This window comes from Panthera pardus, unplaced genomic scaffold (genome assembly GCF_024362965.1).
Source record: "Panthera pardus isolate Hobbes unplaced genomic scaffold, ASM2436296v1 HiC_scaffold_23, whole genome shotgun sequence".
Lineage (NCBI taxonomy): Eukaryota > Metazoa > Chordata > Mammalia > Carnivora > Felidae > Panthera > Panthera pardus.
In genome coordinates, this window is record NW_026526799.1 from 1,901,671 (window position 1) to 1,917,899 (window position 16,229).

Here is a 16,229-nt window from a genome sequence, read left to right on the forward strand (position 1 = left end):
ACTGGAAAAGGGGCATGGGAACCCCACACACCTGGCCGCAAATCCGCCTCCCTTGCTGACTTGCTGTGTGACTTTGGACAAGTTACCGCACCTCTCTGTGCCCTAGTTGGCGATCCATCCCCCAAAGCGGGATGACTGTGTTTTTTCTGAGAATAACATAAAGGAGCTAGTGGTCACGTAGCACCGGCAAGGCTCTCGGGGCTGCGGCCCGGGACAGAGCAGGCGTTCAAATGGCGAATCTCCCCATTTGTCAGCAACTCAGTTGAATCAGCAGTCGTTTCGAGCAAAGAAGGCAAACCTGTGACTTCCGGGCGAGTTTGCAAACTTGAAAAACTTTGTTGGAGGTTAGCGGCCCCCCTCTGACGGCCCGGGGCGCCCCCGAGGCCGCTGCGGAGGGACAGGCCACGTCGTGGAGGACCCCCGGCCCTGTGGCCTATGGGACCTATGGGACCTATGGGACCAGTTCCTCACGTGGCTTCTCCAGAACCGAGCCGGTGCTTAGCACGCGTGGACGGGTGAGCACTGTTGGCGAGGACAGGCTCTCGCTCGCACCTGCCCTCTGCCCGCCGCACGGTCCCTCCCTCACGTCGTGCAGCAGGGCCCCGAGAGTGAGCGTTGACTTGGTTTCTTCTCCCGCTTACGGGTGAGGAAACCGGGGGATCGGGCGACTTCTCGGGGTCGCACGGCGAGCCCTGCACGACCCGGCTTCCCGACGAGGCCGTCTCGCCTGGCCCCGGGCCTGAACCAGCCTCACGGGAAGCAGAACAGGGAAACGGGTTAGCAGTTTTCCCACTTCTGACGACAATGCAAAGTTTCAAAGGTGCCCAGAGCAGACTTCCCAGGGTCTCCGTGCCCTGGCTCGGGGTGTCCCGCGAGCAGGCGTGTGGGGCCGCGGTTTTGACGGCCGCCTGGGTTGACACAGTCGCTGTGACCGTATGACCTGGCAGGCCATCGTGTCTTCGTGGGGGACGGCTTTCCACCTCTGTTCTCCAGACCGCGGAGCCATCAGTGGCGTGACAGCGGGTTGGGTATGTAAAGCCGACATCCTGAAAGCTCCTTACTCACCTGTCACCAGGGGGAAGGGCCTTTGCCAGCCTTTGCCGACGGCCCCTTGCCGGGCGTTAGCCTTGGGGTTTGTCTGCGACCCAAAGGAAAGGGTAGCTGTCGTGGCTCACGGGTGGAGCTCTGGCCCTCAGAGCTGGCTCTCCCACGGGTAGGACACCCGCGAGATTAGAACAACTTATCACCGGGTGCCGGGGTGACTCAGTCCGTTAAGCATCTTCGGCTCAGGTTACCATCTCACCATTCATGAGATCGAGCCCCGTGTCCAGCTCTGTGCCTGCTTTGGATTCTGTGTCTCCCTCTCTCTCTGCCCCTCCCTCACTCGTGCTCTGTCTGTCTCTCCTAAAAATAAATAAACGTTGGGGCACCTGGGTGGCTCAGTCGCTTAAGCGTCCGACTTCGGCTCAGGTCATGATCTCGTGGTTTGTGAGTTCGAGCCCCGTCAGGCTCTGTGCTGACAGCTCAGAGCCTGGAGCCTGCTTCAGATTCTGTGTCTCCTCTCTCTGCCCGTCCCCCGCTTGTGTTCTGTCTTTGAATGAATGAATGAATGAATGAATGAATCTTGGGCGCCTGGGTGGCTCAGTCAGTTAAGCGTCCGACTTCGGCTCAGGTCATGATCTCGTGGTTTGTGAGTTCGAGCCTGCTTCGGATTCTGTGTCTCCCTTTCTCTCTGCTCCTCCCCTGCTCTCTCTCTCTCTCTCTCTCTCAAAAAGAAATAAACATTAAAAAATATTTAAAAATATAGTTAAAAGAAAGGAATAACTTATCACCGATTACGGTTTGGAAACCCAAGCCTAGAGGAGCCTTTCCTAATGTGCATTCCTCAGGAGCATGACTTCCTTGGCCGTTAACAGGCAGGCTGAAGTCAAATAAGTTTGGCACAGATAAGCTGCGTTAAACAAAGTCGATGTGTTTTTATTCCCGAAATTCTTCTCAATGCACTGATAAGCGGCGTGTGGCACGGACTGTGAAAGGGGAGCAGAGTCCGTAGCACGGCCCAGGTGCCTCTGGGGGACACTGTCGCATTTCCGTCTTTGTTCTTCTGAGCTGGGATGCGTCTTGGGTTTGAGCAGAGGGCCCAGCGGCCCTCCTTCGCTCCTGACCGAGGGCCGCGGCTCGCCGTCCCGCACAGACCTCAGCCAGAAGCGTGTCCCTTACAACCTCGCACGAGGTAAGAGTGAGCTTCCAAATTGGTGGTTTCTATGCCTGCTGCTTCCTAAAAGTCAATTCCTTTTCGACGCGCAGGGGTATTTAGCGGTTCTCTCTCGCCGGGGATAAGGTACAGAATTGTTTCCGTCCCATTTTGCAATTTGCTATCGCAACCCTACACAGTTTGTACCAGCAAGTATTTCCATAAAGAGATCAGCAAGGATTTGAAACGGAGATTCGGGTTAGCTTCTCTCCGCTAACGGCACTTAGTTCCGAGGAGCGCTTTGTAAGCGGATAGGACCGTGGTGGAATTGCGTACCGCTGATGCGTCCGTCAGCGGGTCCGTTTCTCCCCCTGGATGGCTCTGATTGAGAACTTGAAACCCCAGATGGAGGCAAAAGGAGGCCGCCAGGAAATGAATGAGCAGACTGAAGGCATTCTGGATGAAATGCTCTTGTCACAAGATTTTCGGTGAGTGCTCTGTGTCCCACTTAAGTGCGTGATAAGCCACCGAAGCATTTATCAGCGTGACCTATTTACCGACAAAGATACCGGGGCCTGAAGCTTTGAGCGAGGGCCAGGTGAGTCAGTAAAAACATGAGCAGCTGCGTTTGCTGGGCCACTTTATCCAGCAACCGCTCTGCCCCAGACACGAAGCATCCGCGACCCAGTCCTTCATTCTCCCACCTTATAATTTGAGGTTGGGGGAGCCACGGGAGTAAGTGGGCGTAGTACGCCCGTTCTGTGTCTGTACGAGGCACGGAGGGGGCACAGAAGCCAGAACTCCGGGATCCCCAAGGGGACTTCACGCTTCCTCCGAGCCCTAGGAATCACAGCGAGAACTTGTGTGTTGGCGGAGAAGGGCCCTTGGGACAAAGCAAGACGGGGCGATATTGTCCGTTAGAAGAGCTCTATACGCGGCCCGCGCGTATAGACGAAGACAAGCGTGGGGACAGAGAAAGCTTTAGGATGGGGGACGCCCTTACAGGGGAGCAGCCTGTGGCTGTCATCGCTGAGCAGGGCAGGCGATGACGGGCCCGGGTTACTGAATGGAGGGTATGAAACCCGTCCGAGTACAGCCTGAGATCACTGCATGTGCTCTGTGTGCTGGGGACACACGCCGTCACTCTCCAGTGCTCCCCAACACCGCCTGTGATGCCTACAGCGTCCCGGGGGCCCTGCCAGGCGTGGGCAGTGCGCGTGTGACGGAGGTAACGTAACCATGGAACTCTATCCCCTTACCCCTTGGAAAGTAGAGAAAAGACAAAAAAAAAAAAGCCCCAGTTCCCCCACGTAAGACAGTCACGGTAAGAATTTTGGTGACTGTTGTTTCTAGTTTTTTTTGTGTGTTTTGTGTTGTCATTGCCGTGTGTATGTTTACGTACTGAGGACAGAATTTTACCCCGCACGCAAGCAAGTTAAACGTCCTCGCCTCTGATTTTACAACCCTCATTTGGATGCCTGTAAAAGGACATCCGATTCATTTCTAAATTTTCACTCTTTGAAAAAAAGTTGATGGTTTTCGTGTCGAGGTTTCTACCAACTTCTGAGTGATGTCCGGGAGAGACCTTCCTGAGGCCGAAATTAAGGGGGTCAAGGTATGTGGACACTTTTGTGGTTCTTCATCCACGTGGCCTCTAGAGATTTATCCAGATTAATAGGGCCCCCCGCACTTTTCACCAGCAAGAGATAAATATTAAAACTTCAAAGGTCATTTTAAAGTTTGTTTATTTTATTTTATTTTATTTTTTTTAATTTTTTTTTTAACATGTATTTATTTTTGAGACAGAGACAGAACATGAACGGGGGAGGGGGGGAGGGTCAGAGAGAGAGGGAGACACAGAATCTGAAACAGGCTCCAGGCTCCGAGCAGTCAGCACAGAGCCCGACGCGGGGCTTGAACTCACGGACCGCGAGATCATGACCTGAGCCGAAGTCGGCCGCTCAACCGACTGAGCCACCCAGGCGCCCCTACAGTTTGTTTATTTTAGAGAGAGAGCAAGTGGGGGAGGGGCAGAGAGAGAAGGAGAGAGAGAATCCCGCGCAGGCTCCAGGCTGTTGGCACGGAACTCGGTGTGGGGCTCCTTCTCACAAACCGTGAGATCCTGACCTGAGCTGAAATCCAGAGTCAGATGCTTAACCAGCTGAGCCCCCCAGGCGCCCCAAAGATCATTTTAACAGGTAAAAATCACACCTGATGATTTTTTTGTATTTCTCAGATTTTAGTGAAGTCTGAGACCATCCGTATGTCTAACTAGTTACTTGTCTCTTTTAGGAACCTCCTGTTGGTGTTATGCCTATCCGGTGGGGTGTTTCTATCTTTTTCTTTTTTTTGTTTAAAAAAATTTTTTTTAAGTTTATTGATTTTTGAGACAGAGCACAAGCAGGGGAGGGGCAGAGAGAGAGGGAGACACAGAATCCACAGCAGGTTCCAGGCTCCGAGCCGTCGGCACGGAGCCCGACGCGGGGCTCGAACTCACGGACCGTGAGATCGTGACCTGAGCCGAAGTCAGACGCCCAACCGACTGGGCCCCCCACGCGCCCCGATCTTTCTTATCAGCGTACCCGACCTCTTTGTACACCTGTGAAGCTCTCGCTGCCTGTCTTCCTTTTTGGTTATTTTGTGAAGTATGTGAAATACCCCCGTGTAGTCCAACCCTACGTTTGGTCTGTTTACCTCCCGGTTTCGTCTCTCCGTGTGCAGTTCCAGGGCTTTCTGGTGGTCCTGTGGACGGACCCGTACGCTCCTCGACCTGTCTGGAATTTATTTCAGTTCACGCTGCAAAGAAACACTCTCCCTTGGGTGCCCCCCCCCCCCCCATTTACGAACCTGTGGCCCAGACAGCAGGTATGGAGCCAGCTTCCCTTTCTTTATCTGTCGGTCTGTGCTGCCGGCAGAAGTTCTCCCGGGGTCCAGTCGGCAGTGTGGAAGACGCGGGAAGGCAACGGGGCTGGCGTGGTAGGAATTGAGCCACACGTTTGATCTGGCCATCTGGGCGCACCTCAGAGACCCCTCCTCTGTGGACCGGGCCTGGCTGTGTCCCCAAGGCCCCGTGGAGACCGAGAGCTTGGCCAAACAGGATCGATCCGGTGGCACGCTGGGCCGCCAGCCGCCGTGCCCTCTCCGGCCAGCCTCCTCGGGTAGCCCTGGATGGGGAGAGGGGCTTCCTGGCTCCTCCCTCCAGAGACCACAAGTCCAGGCCTCAGGGAGACCACCTCTGGGGGCTCCCACTCGTGGGCCGGACTAAGGAGTCCCGGTCCCGGGGACGTCGTAATTCTGGGCGCCGTGTGCGGGCTCTCCTGGGAGACGGGAGTTTATGCCAAGTTTTGTTCACGAAGAAGGGGCAGCCAAAATCACGTCACCACCCCTGGGTTCCCAGAGGCCTTCATCACTGCAGACCGCGGGAGTTACACGGTGCGGTGAGGCTGGATGTCTGGGGGCGCCGGCTGGGAGTGCCGGAGGGGGTCCCCAGGGGGGACTCCTGTCTTCTTATTCACAGAGCCTCAGGACGTATTGTGGGATCCGACAGGGTCAGTGTCTGCTACCTTTCTGGAATGAATGAGTGAGTGAATGAATGAATGAATAACAATCGACTGCGGTTGGCTTGTCCATGTTTCCAGGCTCCGGGCTCCGGGCTGTCGGCACAGAGCCCGACGCGGGGCTCGAACCCACGACCCGTGAGATCATGACCTGAGCCGAAGTCGGATGCTTAACCTCCTGAGCCACCCAGGCGCCCTGAAAAAAATTTTAGATTATAAATAGTTTTTTTTTTCTTTTTTTTAAAGTAGGCTCCACACCCAACTTGTGGCTCAAACTCACGAGCCTGAGATCAGGAGTCACAAGCCCCGCCGACTCAGCCAGCCGGGCGCCCCGTTGGGGCAGCTCCTTTTAAGCCGCTGGCATTTCTCTTTACTAAAATCCTGGGGAAACCTTGACTTTCATATCATCGTGCTTTAGGGCTTCTTCCTAATTCCAGGCTTTATTTTTCATCAAATACGTGTTATAGTCACACTCTTGAGGCTTCACAAACCGTACGTTCGGAAACCTCACCGGTCGCATTTGAAACATCTCGGTGCGCGGTGTACTTGACCCCTTCTTTGAACTTTCCGGAAACCGGTCGTAAAGAAAAACTGCTGGCCGAGAGGCTTGGGGACCCCCCGGGGCCTGGGCCACACCTGTCTCTCCGGCTTCTCGTCCACCTGTTTTTCCCCTTCATTTTAGACGTTAAGAACATTCCAGAGCTTGTCTGGGTCCTGCTGATACAATGCTGCTTTTCACCACCTTCCGGTTGCAAATGCTCTTTTCTCTGCCCAAACATCTTCAGACTACTGTTCGCCCTTCCTGACCCTGCCCAGGCGCCCGCCCCTTCCCTGGGAAGAGTTCCTTGACCCTCTTTCCCCAGTGTATCAGTAAGCTAGTGCTGTGTAACACAGTACCCCCAGCCAGTGCTTTAGGACAGGAACCACGTACTGTTGTTCGATGGGCGGGCCCGCTGGCTCGGCCGGTCTGGACAGGCTCGGCTGGTGCCGGCTTGCTCCTGTGTCTGTTCAGTTTCAGACTCATCGGAGGCTGGCTGGTCGAGGATGTCCCCACCCGCATTTTTGGCTCGGGCTGACTTTCTACTGAGGGGACGAGGGTGACCGGAGCATGTGTCTCATCATCCAGCAGATTAACCTGGGTGTGTTCTCGAGGTGACTGATGAGACGGGGGAGGGCGCGCACAGATCTGCTCCGTCCTTCCGGCAAAGCGAGGCCGGGGGAGACGAGGGCAGGGTGAGGGGCGCGGGGCCATGTCGGGGGTCCATCCGGCACGCCCACCTTTGAGAGAATTGCTTACTCGGGAGCGTTGCCGCACTTGAACGTACTTGCATGGCGGTGACACATCGCATTGGTTGGTGGTCACAATCCAAGTCTGCGGGCCCCTGGTGCTCGGGTGAATCTCAGCGGGCATCCCAGCCATCAGTTAACTTCCTTGGCATGCGTTGCCCATGCGAGTGCAGAAACGGGACAGGGAGGCCCCCAAGAACGGGGGGACCCGGGAGGCAGGGGCCACGCCGCACAGAATTTGGGCTGCCTGTCCTGAAGGCTGGCTCGGGCCTTCAGCTGCTGTAGGGCGGGTTCCAGAGCCTGAAGGAAGCCCTGTGGCCCCTTTCTGGCTTCCCGGTGCTCTTGTCCTCGGCCAGGCGTGGGCGGGCAGGTCCCAGCGGCCCGGGCCCCAGCCCTCACCCACAATGCCAGCAATGCAGCCCCCAGAGGCTGGGCCCTGGGCCCTGCCCACGCACCCGGATGTTGACAGGGGCATGGCTCCAGCGCCAGCTTTAATGGATGGTCTCATCGCTTTTAAAATAATGACCGTCGGGCGTGGGCTGGCGGGAGCGGTGACATCACTTTCCTGCAATTCGGGGTCGGTTCCTGCTGCTTTTCTCTGCATCTTTGAACGGCCGACATAAATCTGTGGGTTGGGTACCTGTCCCGGAAGGTTTCTAGCACGTTCACACGCCCGGGTCGGGACGCGGTCGGGAGAGCAAGAGCTCTGTAGTCAGAGGCCCTGCATTGCGTCCGCCCCGGAGAGATGCCCTTTCTGGGTACCCACAGAGCAGTCGGTGAGGCCGCCCACCGCCTCCTGTGTTCTCTCTGGGTGTTTTGTGACCGTGCACCTGGGCCCATCAGGTAAAGGTTCATCCCCTTGAGATGATAGGACTTTGACTTTGTCACCATGTTAGCAGACCTTGAAATCCTAAGGAGGTCAGTGGTAAGACAGGGCCGTTCGTGGGTCGCAGATCAGGGTGATGGAGAGGAGAGGTGAGGTGCGTCCTCCCTTCCCACCTGAAGAGTGCCTCGTGGGCAGGGGTTGCATCTTCTCGGATAGGGACCGCTGTTGGGCTCTCTGTCCTTCCACGGAGGGCCAAGCTTCCGGCCGGGTCGGAGCCCCTCGTGGTCACGGCAGGAAGGAGAAAGCCACTGGTGACTGTGCAGGGTACACGCCTCATGTGGAACAGCTTCCAGATGCCGTCACTCTCCACGGATGTTTCCAGAGCCCCGGGTCAGGGGGTGAGTCCTGCGTTGGGGCCTGAGCTGTCCCTGTGGCCCTGCGTCCACTCCTCTCCCGTCTCCCCTCACAGGGGGTCCGTGGTTCCGGCCTTGCCGCCCTGGCCCGGTGCAGGCGGCCTGGCTGTGAAAGGTGGGGGGGCGAGCCCCAGACCCGCCCCTGGGTGAGTTCTTGTCCTCATACCCGGGCCAGGTGACAAGCAAAGGGGCCACGGGGGATAGATAGAGGTTGGTTGCTTTCATTGTTTTTGGAAAGGTTTTAACTCCCGTCCAACGTGGGAGGTGGGCCAGGCCTGAATTTGCGGAACCAGGGTGAGGGGCCCGTCGTGCGGGGGCCGAGGGTCGCGGTGCCTAGAATGGCACGTTTGCTGTTGGTGTGCGTGGGCAGCTCGAGGACCCCAATTTCTGCGCGGACACCACCCTGCTTTCCGGCTCCCCAAGCTCAGGAAGGCAGGAGAGGCGGGCCAAACAACAGCTCTGTGCGCTGGCGACATCAGCAGCTTGGAGACCACATCAGCCAGGGAGGACCTGTCCTGCCTCATTGCCCAACAGGGCTGCCAAAGCAGGCTAATTCTGTGAGTCAGGTCCCGAGCAAGAGCTACACACAGAGGAAGAGGGTTATGGGTGTTTCTGAAACCTGCCTCTTCCTGCCCGGCCCGGGACAATATTTACAAAGACTTGCAAACAAGCAGACCTTCTTTTCAAGTTTCAGTGGCCTCGTGAGCCAGGCTCTCCCCGTGCGGTCCTGGCCCAGCCCCGACTTTGGTGTTTGAAGAGCCCGTTTGCCAGCGAGCTGGGCCTGCCTCTCCTCTGGCGGTTACGGTGCGGTCAGTGCGTGTGGAGCCGTGTCGCCCTGGTCCGAATGAGCTGCAGGCCGCTTTCAAGGGGAAACATTCTCAGGGATGTCCAGTGTTGACTTAAGTTACCTTTATTATTATGTTATTTCAATATGTACAAATGTAAAGCCAGGCAAAAATTCCTGCAGCTTAGAGTTCTGGTACAGCTACAACCCTAAAACAAATTTACAAGGGCTACGCAAACAAATCTCCACCGTGGGCCGGGAGCGAAATTCAAATGGTCGGCCTTCATTCAACGTACCGCCTCGAAATCTCCAATGTTGGACTTCCTGGGGAAAAGCTTGATCTCCGTGTCTCGTATTTCATTTGTTAGTGTCTTGATTGCTTTGATTTGGGGTACAAAGGGCTGTTGTTTGAGCTATCAGAGGTCTTTTCTCCCCCACTTTTTATCACAGAACCAATTTTGAGCCACGAACCCATACTTTTCGTAAGCCAGTTGCTATAAAAGGAAATCTCCCAATATTGAATTTCTTGAAAAAAAAAAAAAAAAGTCAAATGCTGGTTAACAGAACATTCTTCATTGTATATGCACTTAACTGCTAATTGACCATGACCATGCCCTAGAGAGCAGTTTTCTTCCAGGAACCAGGAAGGGCAAACGGGAGTGAAAGTCTCTGTTGGATCATGTATTTACGGCGTCTCCACGAAAGCCCGTGTTCTCTCTGCCTCCCGTGGGGGTGGGGATGGGACGGGGGTGACATTAACTGTGCTCATAGACAGCTGCTTGGGACACTTTGAAAAGCTCTTTAGAGCTGCCTTCTAGGCCCCAGAAGAGAGTTACTGTGTAAGCTGTAGGGTCACACCGCTCCCTGTCCCTCCACGTTATACTGTCGGACCGTCTTTTCACGTGACCGCCGGCATTTCCGGGAATCACCCCTAAGAAGGATAAAAATTTGCCACCTTTAAGAATAGTCTTGAGAATGTGCTTCGGGCTTTAATGGGCACTCCCTCAAGAATGACATTAGTCCCCACTCCCTTCAGGCTGAGATCATAGCCACGTGGAGGCCTAAGCTCCGGGGTGTCCGTTTGAAATGGAAGGGCCTCGGCTTACAACACGAAAGTAGCCTGTAGAGGTGGGTTGATGATGGACACCAAGTGATCATCAGAAACGCGAGCCCCGGGGGTTCTGGGGAGAGGGTTAGGTCGCGGGCTGCCTTGCTTGGAACGGGCGTAGAGGTGCGAAGAGCCTTGGCGAGGGACGAGTGAGATGCAGACCAGGGACGAGAAGTCTGATGGCCGTGAGGGTCCTGCCCCAACGCCGGGGGCCTTCGCTTAACACATTCTGTCAGTTCAGCTTCTGTCGGTGTCTTGCTGTTGTGCTAATGTTGCGGAGATCCGCCAGGGATGGTCTTACTTCTGTGATGGTTGCCATGTCACTGAGATTGTGTCTCTGTGTGTCATAGGCAGGTGAACTCTGGGGGGGGCCTCTGCGGGGTGCCTCTGGACCTCAGGTGCCTGCTGTAATAACATGGTGTGACGATTGAGGGTGATCAGGGCAGTATCCAGCTGACCATCCCTCTTTCTTCATATCTCCGTTCTCGACGTACCGCAGCCCGTTGCCAAGTCGGGCCTATCATCGTCTGTCTAGCACCTCGTGGGCGATTTGTAAAACCCTTCGATACCCACCTTCTGTCACTCTGATTAGCTCCTTGAGGTCCGTAGACCGGGGCGAGGCATTTTTCTCCTGGTTTTACAGATGGGCAAAGGAAGGCTCAGTGGGGAGACCTACGATCACGCCGTGGCCGGTGGCTACGTGGCTTACGAGGGTGGTGGCTGACGCTCCGAGGCAGATGGACGCAGGAGGCAGGCTGGCGGCCGGGATCCCCGAGACCCTCCTGGCGAGACCCTGTTCCCTGAGCTCCACATAGGAGAAGACGACCCCGGGGAAGCCTCTAACTGCCCTAGTTTGAATCACATGCTCATTTCAGGTCAATCACTGTGAACAGAAACATGGGTAGTTTAGTTCACCACATGGTGATGAAGAAGGAGGCCCCCCGGCATTGCAGGTTTGGGGCGGGGAGGGGGTTCCCCGGGCAACAGGCAATGTATCAGCTGCCTATCATCTCTGTGCCCAAATGGTATCATCCATTTATCATCTACGTCAAGATGTTCTACTGAAAATAGTATACATGGACCCAAATGCTAAGGTGTCACCAAGGACTAGATGGTGACTCCTTCCTGAGAAAGCGGTGTGGGTTTGGGGAAGTCAGTACAGTCTATCAAAGCCCATAAGTCCCTCCTCAGACCAAAGGGGAAACACCTGGAAAAGGCAGACTCTGCTGGAGTCCCCTGAGCCCCGAGGATGAGTGGCATTTGGTGGCATTAATGGCACCCACGTGGGAAGGTGGCCAGCACACGCATGGACCCTCCGTGCCCAGAGCCTCCGCTTCAGGCCGACCGAAGACCGAGTGTGGAGCAGTCTCTAGGCCAGATGCTTCGGTCAACAGCAACTGTCGGTCAGAGCCCAGCTGCCTCTCACTGTCCCACCAGGGGCCTGTGTCCCAACTCAGGTCCACGAGCAGCCTAGAGACGGTGGTGGGGTCCCAGGCGTCTACCTGGGCCACGTGGTGACGATTAGCGAGCCGGGATGGCGTGGCATCATCAAAGAGGAATACGCCGGAAAACAGAGCAAAACAAACCCAGGCCCGTGGAAATGTCACGCGGCAGGAAAGAAGGAAGGAGCCATGGCCCTGAAGAGCTGGAAAAGGAACGACGCAGGACGTGGCTACCGGAAACGGAAGGGAAGGTAGTTGGAGCTCCCTTCGAGAGAAGACCAACTCCGCGACCTAAGAGGCGTCGGGCTGAAGTGAAGGGACACGGGGGGAGGCTGGAGGGTCCGTGTGAGGAAACCAGTAAGGCGCTCGGAGGCCTTCAAGTAGAAAGAATTAGAGTTTGCTGAAAATTGCCCCCGATGTTGATCGCGCTACAGCACACGCTGCTGTCCCAGAATGCAAGGAGACATGAAGAAGTGCCCGGTGATGAGGGGACCGGATGACAGGTAGGAGCGCTGGGGATTGCCAGTGCACGAGTGAGTGAGTCGCTGACGCCTCTTCGGTGCAGGGCTGCGGCCGCGTGCGGGCCTGAGCGGCCTCCTGTAACGCTGGAGGGAGAATCCGGTGCGGCAGAAGCCTGAGAAACGGGCACCGCATTAAAGGCGAGGATTTCACTCCTGGGACCTTGTCTTAAAGAACGTATCAGGGAAGAGTGCGAGCACGCGTTTATAAGAATCTTTGTAAACGATGGTTATAACCATGAAAAATTGGAAACTTCCCAAATGCTCGGCAGTAGGGGAGAAGTTAAGTCAGTGTCTGTGTCTCCATTTAACGCCCGGCTCTGTAGCTGTTTAAAATCTCGTAAAAGAATATTTCTTTACCCGGGAAAAGTTCATACGGTGAGGCCAGCCTCTGAAGCAATCGGGGGAAGCGTGTGGCTGGTTAAATACTTCCTACCCAACTTGCCTTCCGCTCATTCGCCTGTCTCTCCATCAGTCTGCCCGTGACCTTGACACTGTCTTTCTTATTGATTTAGTAAACGTGTTTGAATGCTGACCGCATGCCAGACCCCGCGCTGGGCACTCGGATTCTAGGATACGGCCTCTTCCCCTAACCTGCCTGAGCTCTAGTGGGGAGGGGGACAGAAAAGTCAGCGGCCGTTGCAATTCAACGCGAGAAATCCTCGAATAGAAGACAGTGTCAGGAAGGGACAGGGGCTAGCCAAGTCTGGGGAAGGCGGGAAAGAGAGGGTGGGTAGGCTGTGTCATTCTCAGGGACAGCCTGCTGCACGTGTCCCTGCATCACCGAGGAGGCAAGTGCCGTGGCTGTCCGTGTGTGTGTGTGACCTTCCGGCCGGTGTGACTGAGGGACCGCAGGAACCCAGAGCACAGTTCTACAGGGAGCGATCGATGGCACTGGTTTCACTCTCTCCCGGACGTGGTCAAGTATAGACGTGCCAGAGGCGACCTTGCTGAATGGACCGTGTCTCCTCTCCTGTCACGCTTTCTGTGAATCCGATTTATTTATTTTTAACAACTTTTTTTTAGTTTATTTATTTTTTGAGAGAAAGAGGAAGGAAGGAAGGAAAGAAAAGAAAGAAAGAAGAAAGGAAGAAAGAAAGAAAGGAAGAAAGAAAGAAAAGAAAAAGAAGAAAGGAAGAAAGAAAAGAAAGGAAGGAAGAAAGAAAGGAAAAGAAAGAAGAAAGAAAGGAAGAAAGAAAAGAGAGAAAAGGAAGAAAGAAGGAAAGGAAAAAATGAAGAAAGAAAAAAGAAAGGAAGAAAGAAAGGAAAAGAAAGAAAGAAAAGAAGAAAGAAAAGAAAGGAAGGAAGGAAGAAAGGAAAAGAAAGAAAGAAGAAAGGAAGAAAGAAAAGAAGAAAAAAAGAAAGGAAGAAAGAAAGGAAAAGAAAGAAAGAAGAAAGGAAGAAAGAAAAGAAGAAAAAAAAGGAAGAAAGGGAAAGAAAGAAAGAAGAAAGGAAGAAAGAAAAGGAAGAAAGAAAGGAAAAGAAAGAAAGAAGAAAGGAAGAAAGAAAAGAAGAAAGAAAAGGAAGAAAGAAAGGAAGAAAGAAAAAAGAAAGGAAGAAAGAAAGAAAGAACGAACGAGTGAGCAGGGGAGGGGCAGAGAGAAAGGGAGAGAGAGAATCCCAAGCCGGCTCTGCACCATCAGCACAGAGCCCAATGTGGAGCTCGAACCCAAACCGTGAGATCATGACCTGAGCTGCATCAGGAGTTGGACGCTGAACCCACTGAGCCACCCAGGTGCCCCTCCGTGAACCCGATTTAAACACGGTCCACAAACGCCTTGGTTTCTCGGGCATAATCTGACCAGCTGCTTTGAGCACCAGAGAACTTCTGTCATGGCCCCTGGCAGTTCACAGTCAGCGAGAACGTTGTTCGTGTCTGTGGCTGACTTCGGTGAGCCCTGGGAGTGGCTGTTCGGCAGGGTGATGATTTCCTGGGTGGCCAGTGTCCGAGGGACCACTGGAACGCTTTTCTCTTCGTGTCCTTCTGAGGCTAGTTTTGACCAGAGGCTTCGGGTCATCCCTGTAGACCCCCGTTACCCTCCGGTTAGTACTACGGGCTGGTCTAAAAGAGCGTGGATTTCGGAGACAGACTTAGATTCAGAGCCTCCATTGGGTGCGTGGCCTCGTGTGAGTTCCCTGCCCTTGCCGAGGCTCGCGTTTGGCCCCTGTATAACGGACCCCATCGGGCCTGCTTGTGGGACTGTTCTGCGGGTTGCCTGAGTCAAGGCATATCAAGTGCAAAGCGCAGAGCATCGTAGAACTCAGGAAACGGGAATCGCTTTCTTCCTCGCCACTGTTCCGGCCTCTCCCAGGGACGTTTGATGTTTCAAGTTGTGCCGAGAGAAACCCCATGCTTTTCTACAGGCGGGCTTGGCTCCCTGATCAGACTAGCCAAATTTACGGTTAGAGATGATCATAAAAGGAGTCCGGTCAAGTCTTGTTTCATGCGCAGGAGAACAGATGGCGAGGTCTCGTTTATCAGGCTAAGAAACCCCACGGGACGAATCGCACTGTTACCAAACGCCTAGCTTAGGCCTGGCAGTGATCACCCTTCACGATGCACGATGGATTGTACTTTTACTAAGGCGTTTGCCTCTTGGCGATAAAGGGAGAAGGTGAAGACTAAAAATAATCGGAACTATCCCCCCCTTGACCTTGAGCGAGCTAATGAGCCCCTCTGTGACCAGAAGCAGGTCACTGTTCCAGAGAGGTTAATAGAATGGTCACCATCATTTGTGATAGGAGCAGCGGGGCTGTTTTAAGAGGTAAGAACCAGAAAGGTGAAGTCACTTGCCCAAGGTCACACAGCAGGGTGGGACGGTTCAGATTTGGACGCAGGCAGATCATTTCAGAGCCGGCGTCTCCATCATGCTGCCCGGAATAACTTTGATGCTGTGAAAGTATGAATTAAGTTTATATCCGTTACAAGTGTCTTTCTGAAAGGCCAAGTTGAGAGTTTTTTCTCCCCTACAGAAAACCCAGTGGCCTATGGCCTTCTAAAGGATGCGGGGGGGGGGCATATTTCGCTCGCTGGGGTGTCTCCAGCACCTGGCTGCGTATTTTGCAGCACCGAAGGTATACCGATCTAAGCCGAGAGGCCACCTCCCATCCATAGCAGCCCAAAGGTCACGCTCTGGCTTGTGGCCAGCGCTTCCTGGCTTCCCGCGGTTGTGTCTGTGCTCCAGCCTGGTCCTCCCCCATCGCTCCCGCCTTCCTCCAGACCAAGCTCCTTGTCACCACCCGATGGAGTCCTTCTCTTCTTCCGCACCCCCCAAGGCCTCGAGGCCGAGCATTGCCCGCCCCCCGAGGGCCTTCAGGGGGCCCGGAGGGTCTGCTCTGGGCCCGGGGTGGGGGCGGGCACAGCAAAGGTGCAGGACTAGAGACGGGAGCCGCCCAGGGCTTCCTCCAAAAGGCTCTTTTCTCCAGTGTTAGTTCTATTATTTCCTCCTCCCGCTGCAGATTTCAGTCCCCCGGCCGCCTTTCGGTGTCCCCGCGAACTCCCAGTGTCCCCTTACCTGTTCTCCAGCAGCTACCTTCTGTGTCCTGTTGTCTCATCGCCTCGTCTTTGGGCTTTTGTTCCGTAAGCCCGGGTGTCCTTGGAGTTTGCTGAGATGGTAAATTAGATACCTTGTCAAATTCACTCGTTTTCTGGCCTCTGGTGGGATAGTTGTCTTCTGCGTCGGCAGAATGTTTCATAGGCCCCTTTTTACCTTATTTTTCTTCTCTTTTCTTTCTTTTCATTTTTCTCTTCCTTTCCTTTCCTTTCCTTTTTTCCTCCCTCCCTCCTTCCTTCTTTTTCCCTCTTTCTCATTAACTTTTAAATTGAACTATAGGGGCGCCTGGGTGGCTCAGTCGGTTGAGCGGCCGACTTCGGCTCAGGTCACGATCTCGCGGTCCGTGAGTTCAAGCCCCGCGTCGGGCTCTGGGCTGATGGCTCAGAGCCTGGAGCCTGCTTCCGATTCTGTGTCTCCCTCTCTCTGACCCTCCCCCGCTCATGCTCTGTCTCTCTCTGTCTCAAAAATAAATAAACGTTAAAAAAAAAATTAAAAAAAAATAAATTGAACTATAGTTGAGCTATAATATCCTATTTATTTCAGGTG

General features: G+C 54.5%; 2 protein-coding genes across 2 annotated transcripts in view; both read left to right on the forward strand.

Moving 5' to 3' along the window:
• The window catches only part of LOC128772667 (collagen alpha-1(I) chain-like), a 31,179-nt gene that overhangs the window by 13,519 nt on the left and 1,431 nt on the right, over positions 1–16,229 (forward strand). Inside the window, exons 5-10 of the mRNA XM_053888580.1 lie at positions 4,916–4,950; positions 5,219–5,352; positions 5,592–5,631; positions 8,334–8,392; positions 11,607–11,862; positions 15,350–15,458. Coding sequence (XP_053744555.1) covers positions 4,916–4,950; positions 5,219–5,352; positions 5,592–5,631; positions 8,334–8,392; positions 11,607–11,862; positions 15,350–15,458 — 633 coding nt within the window. The remainder of the gene's footprint in view (positions 1–4,915; positions 4,951–5,218; positions 5,353–5,591; positions 5,632–8,333; positions 8,393–11,606; positions 11,863–15,349; positions 15,459–16,229) is intronic.
• The window catches only part of CEMIP (cell migration inducing hyaluronidase 1), a 128,522-nt gene that overhangs the window by 11,319 nt on the left and 100,974 nt on the right, over positions 1–16,229 (forward strand).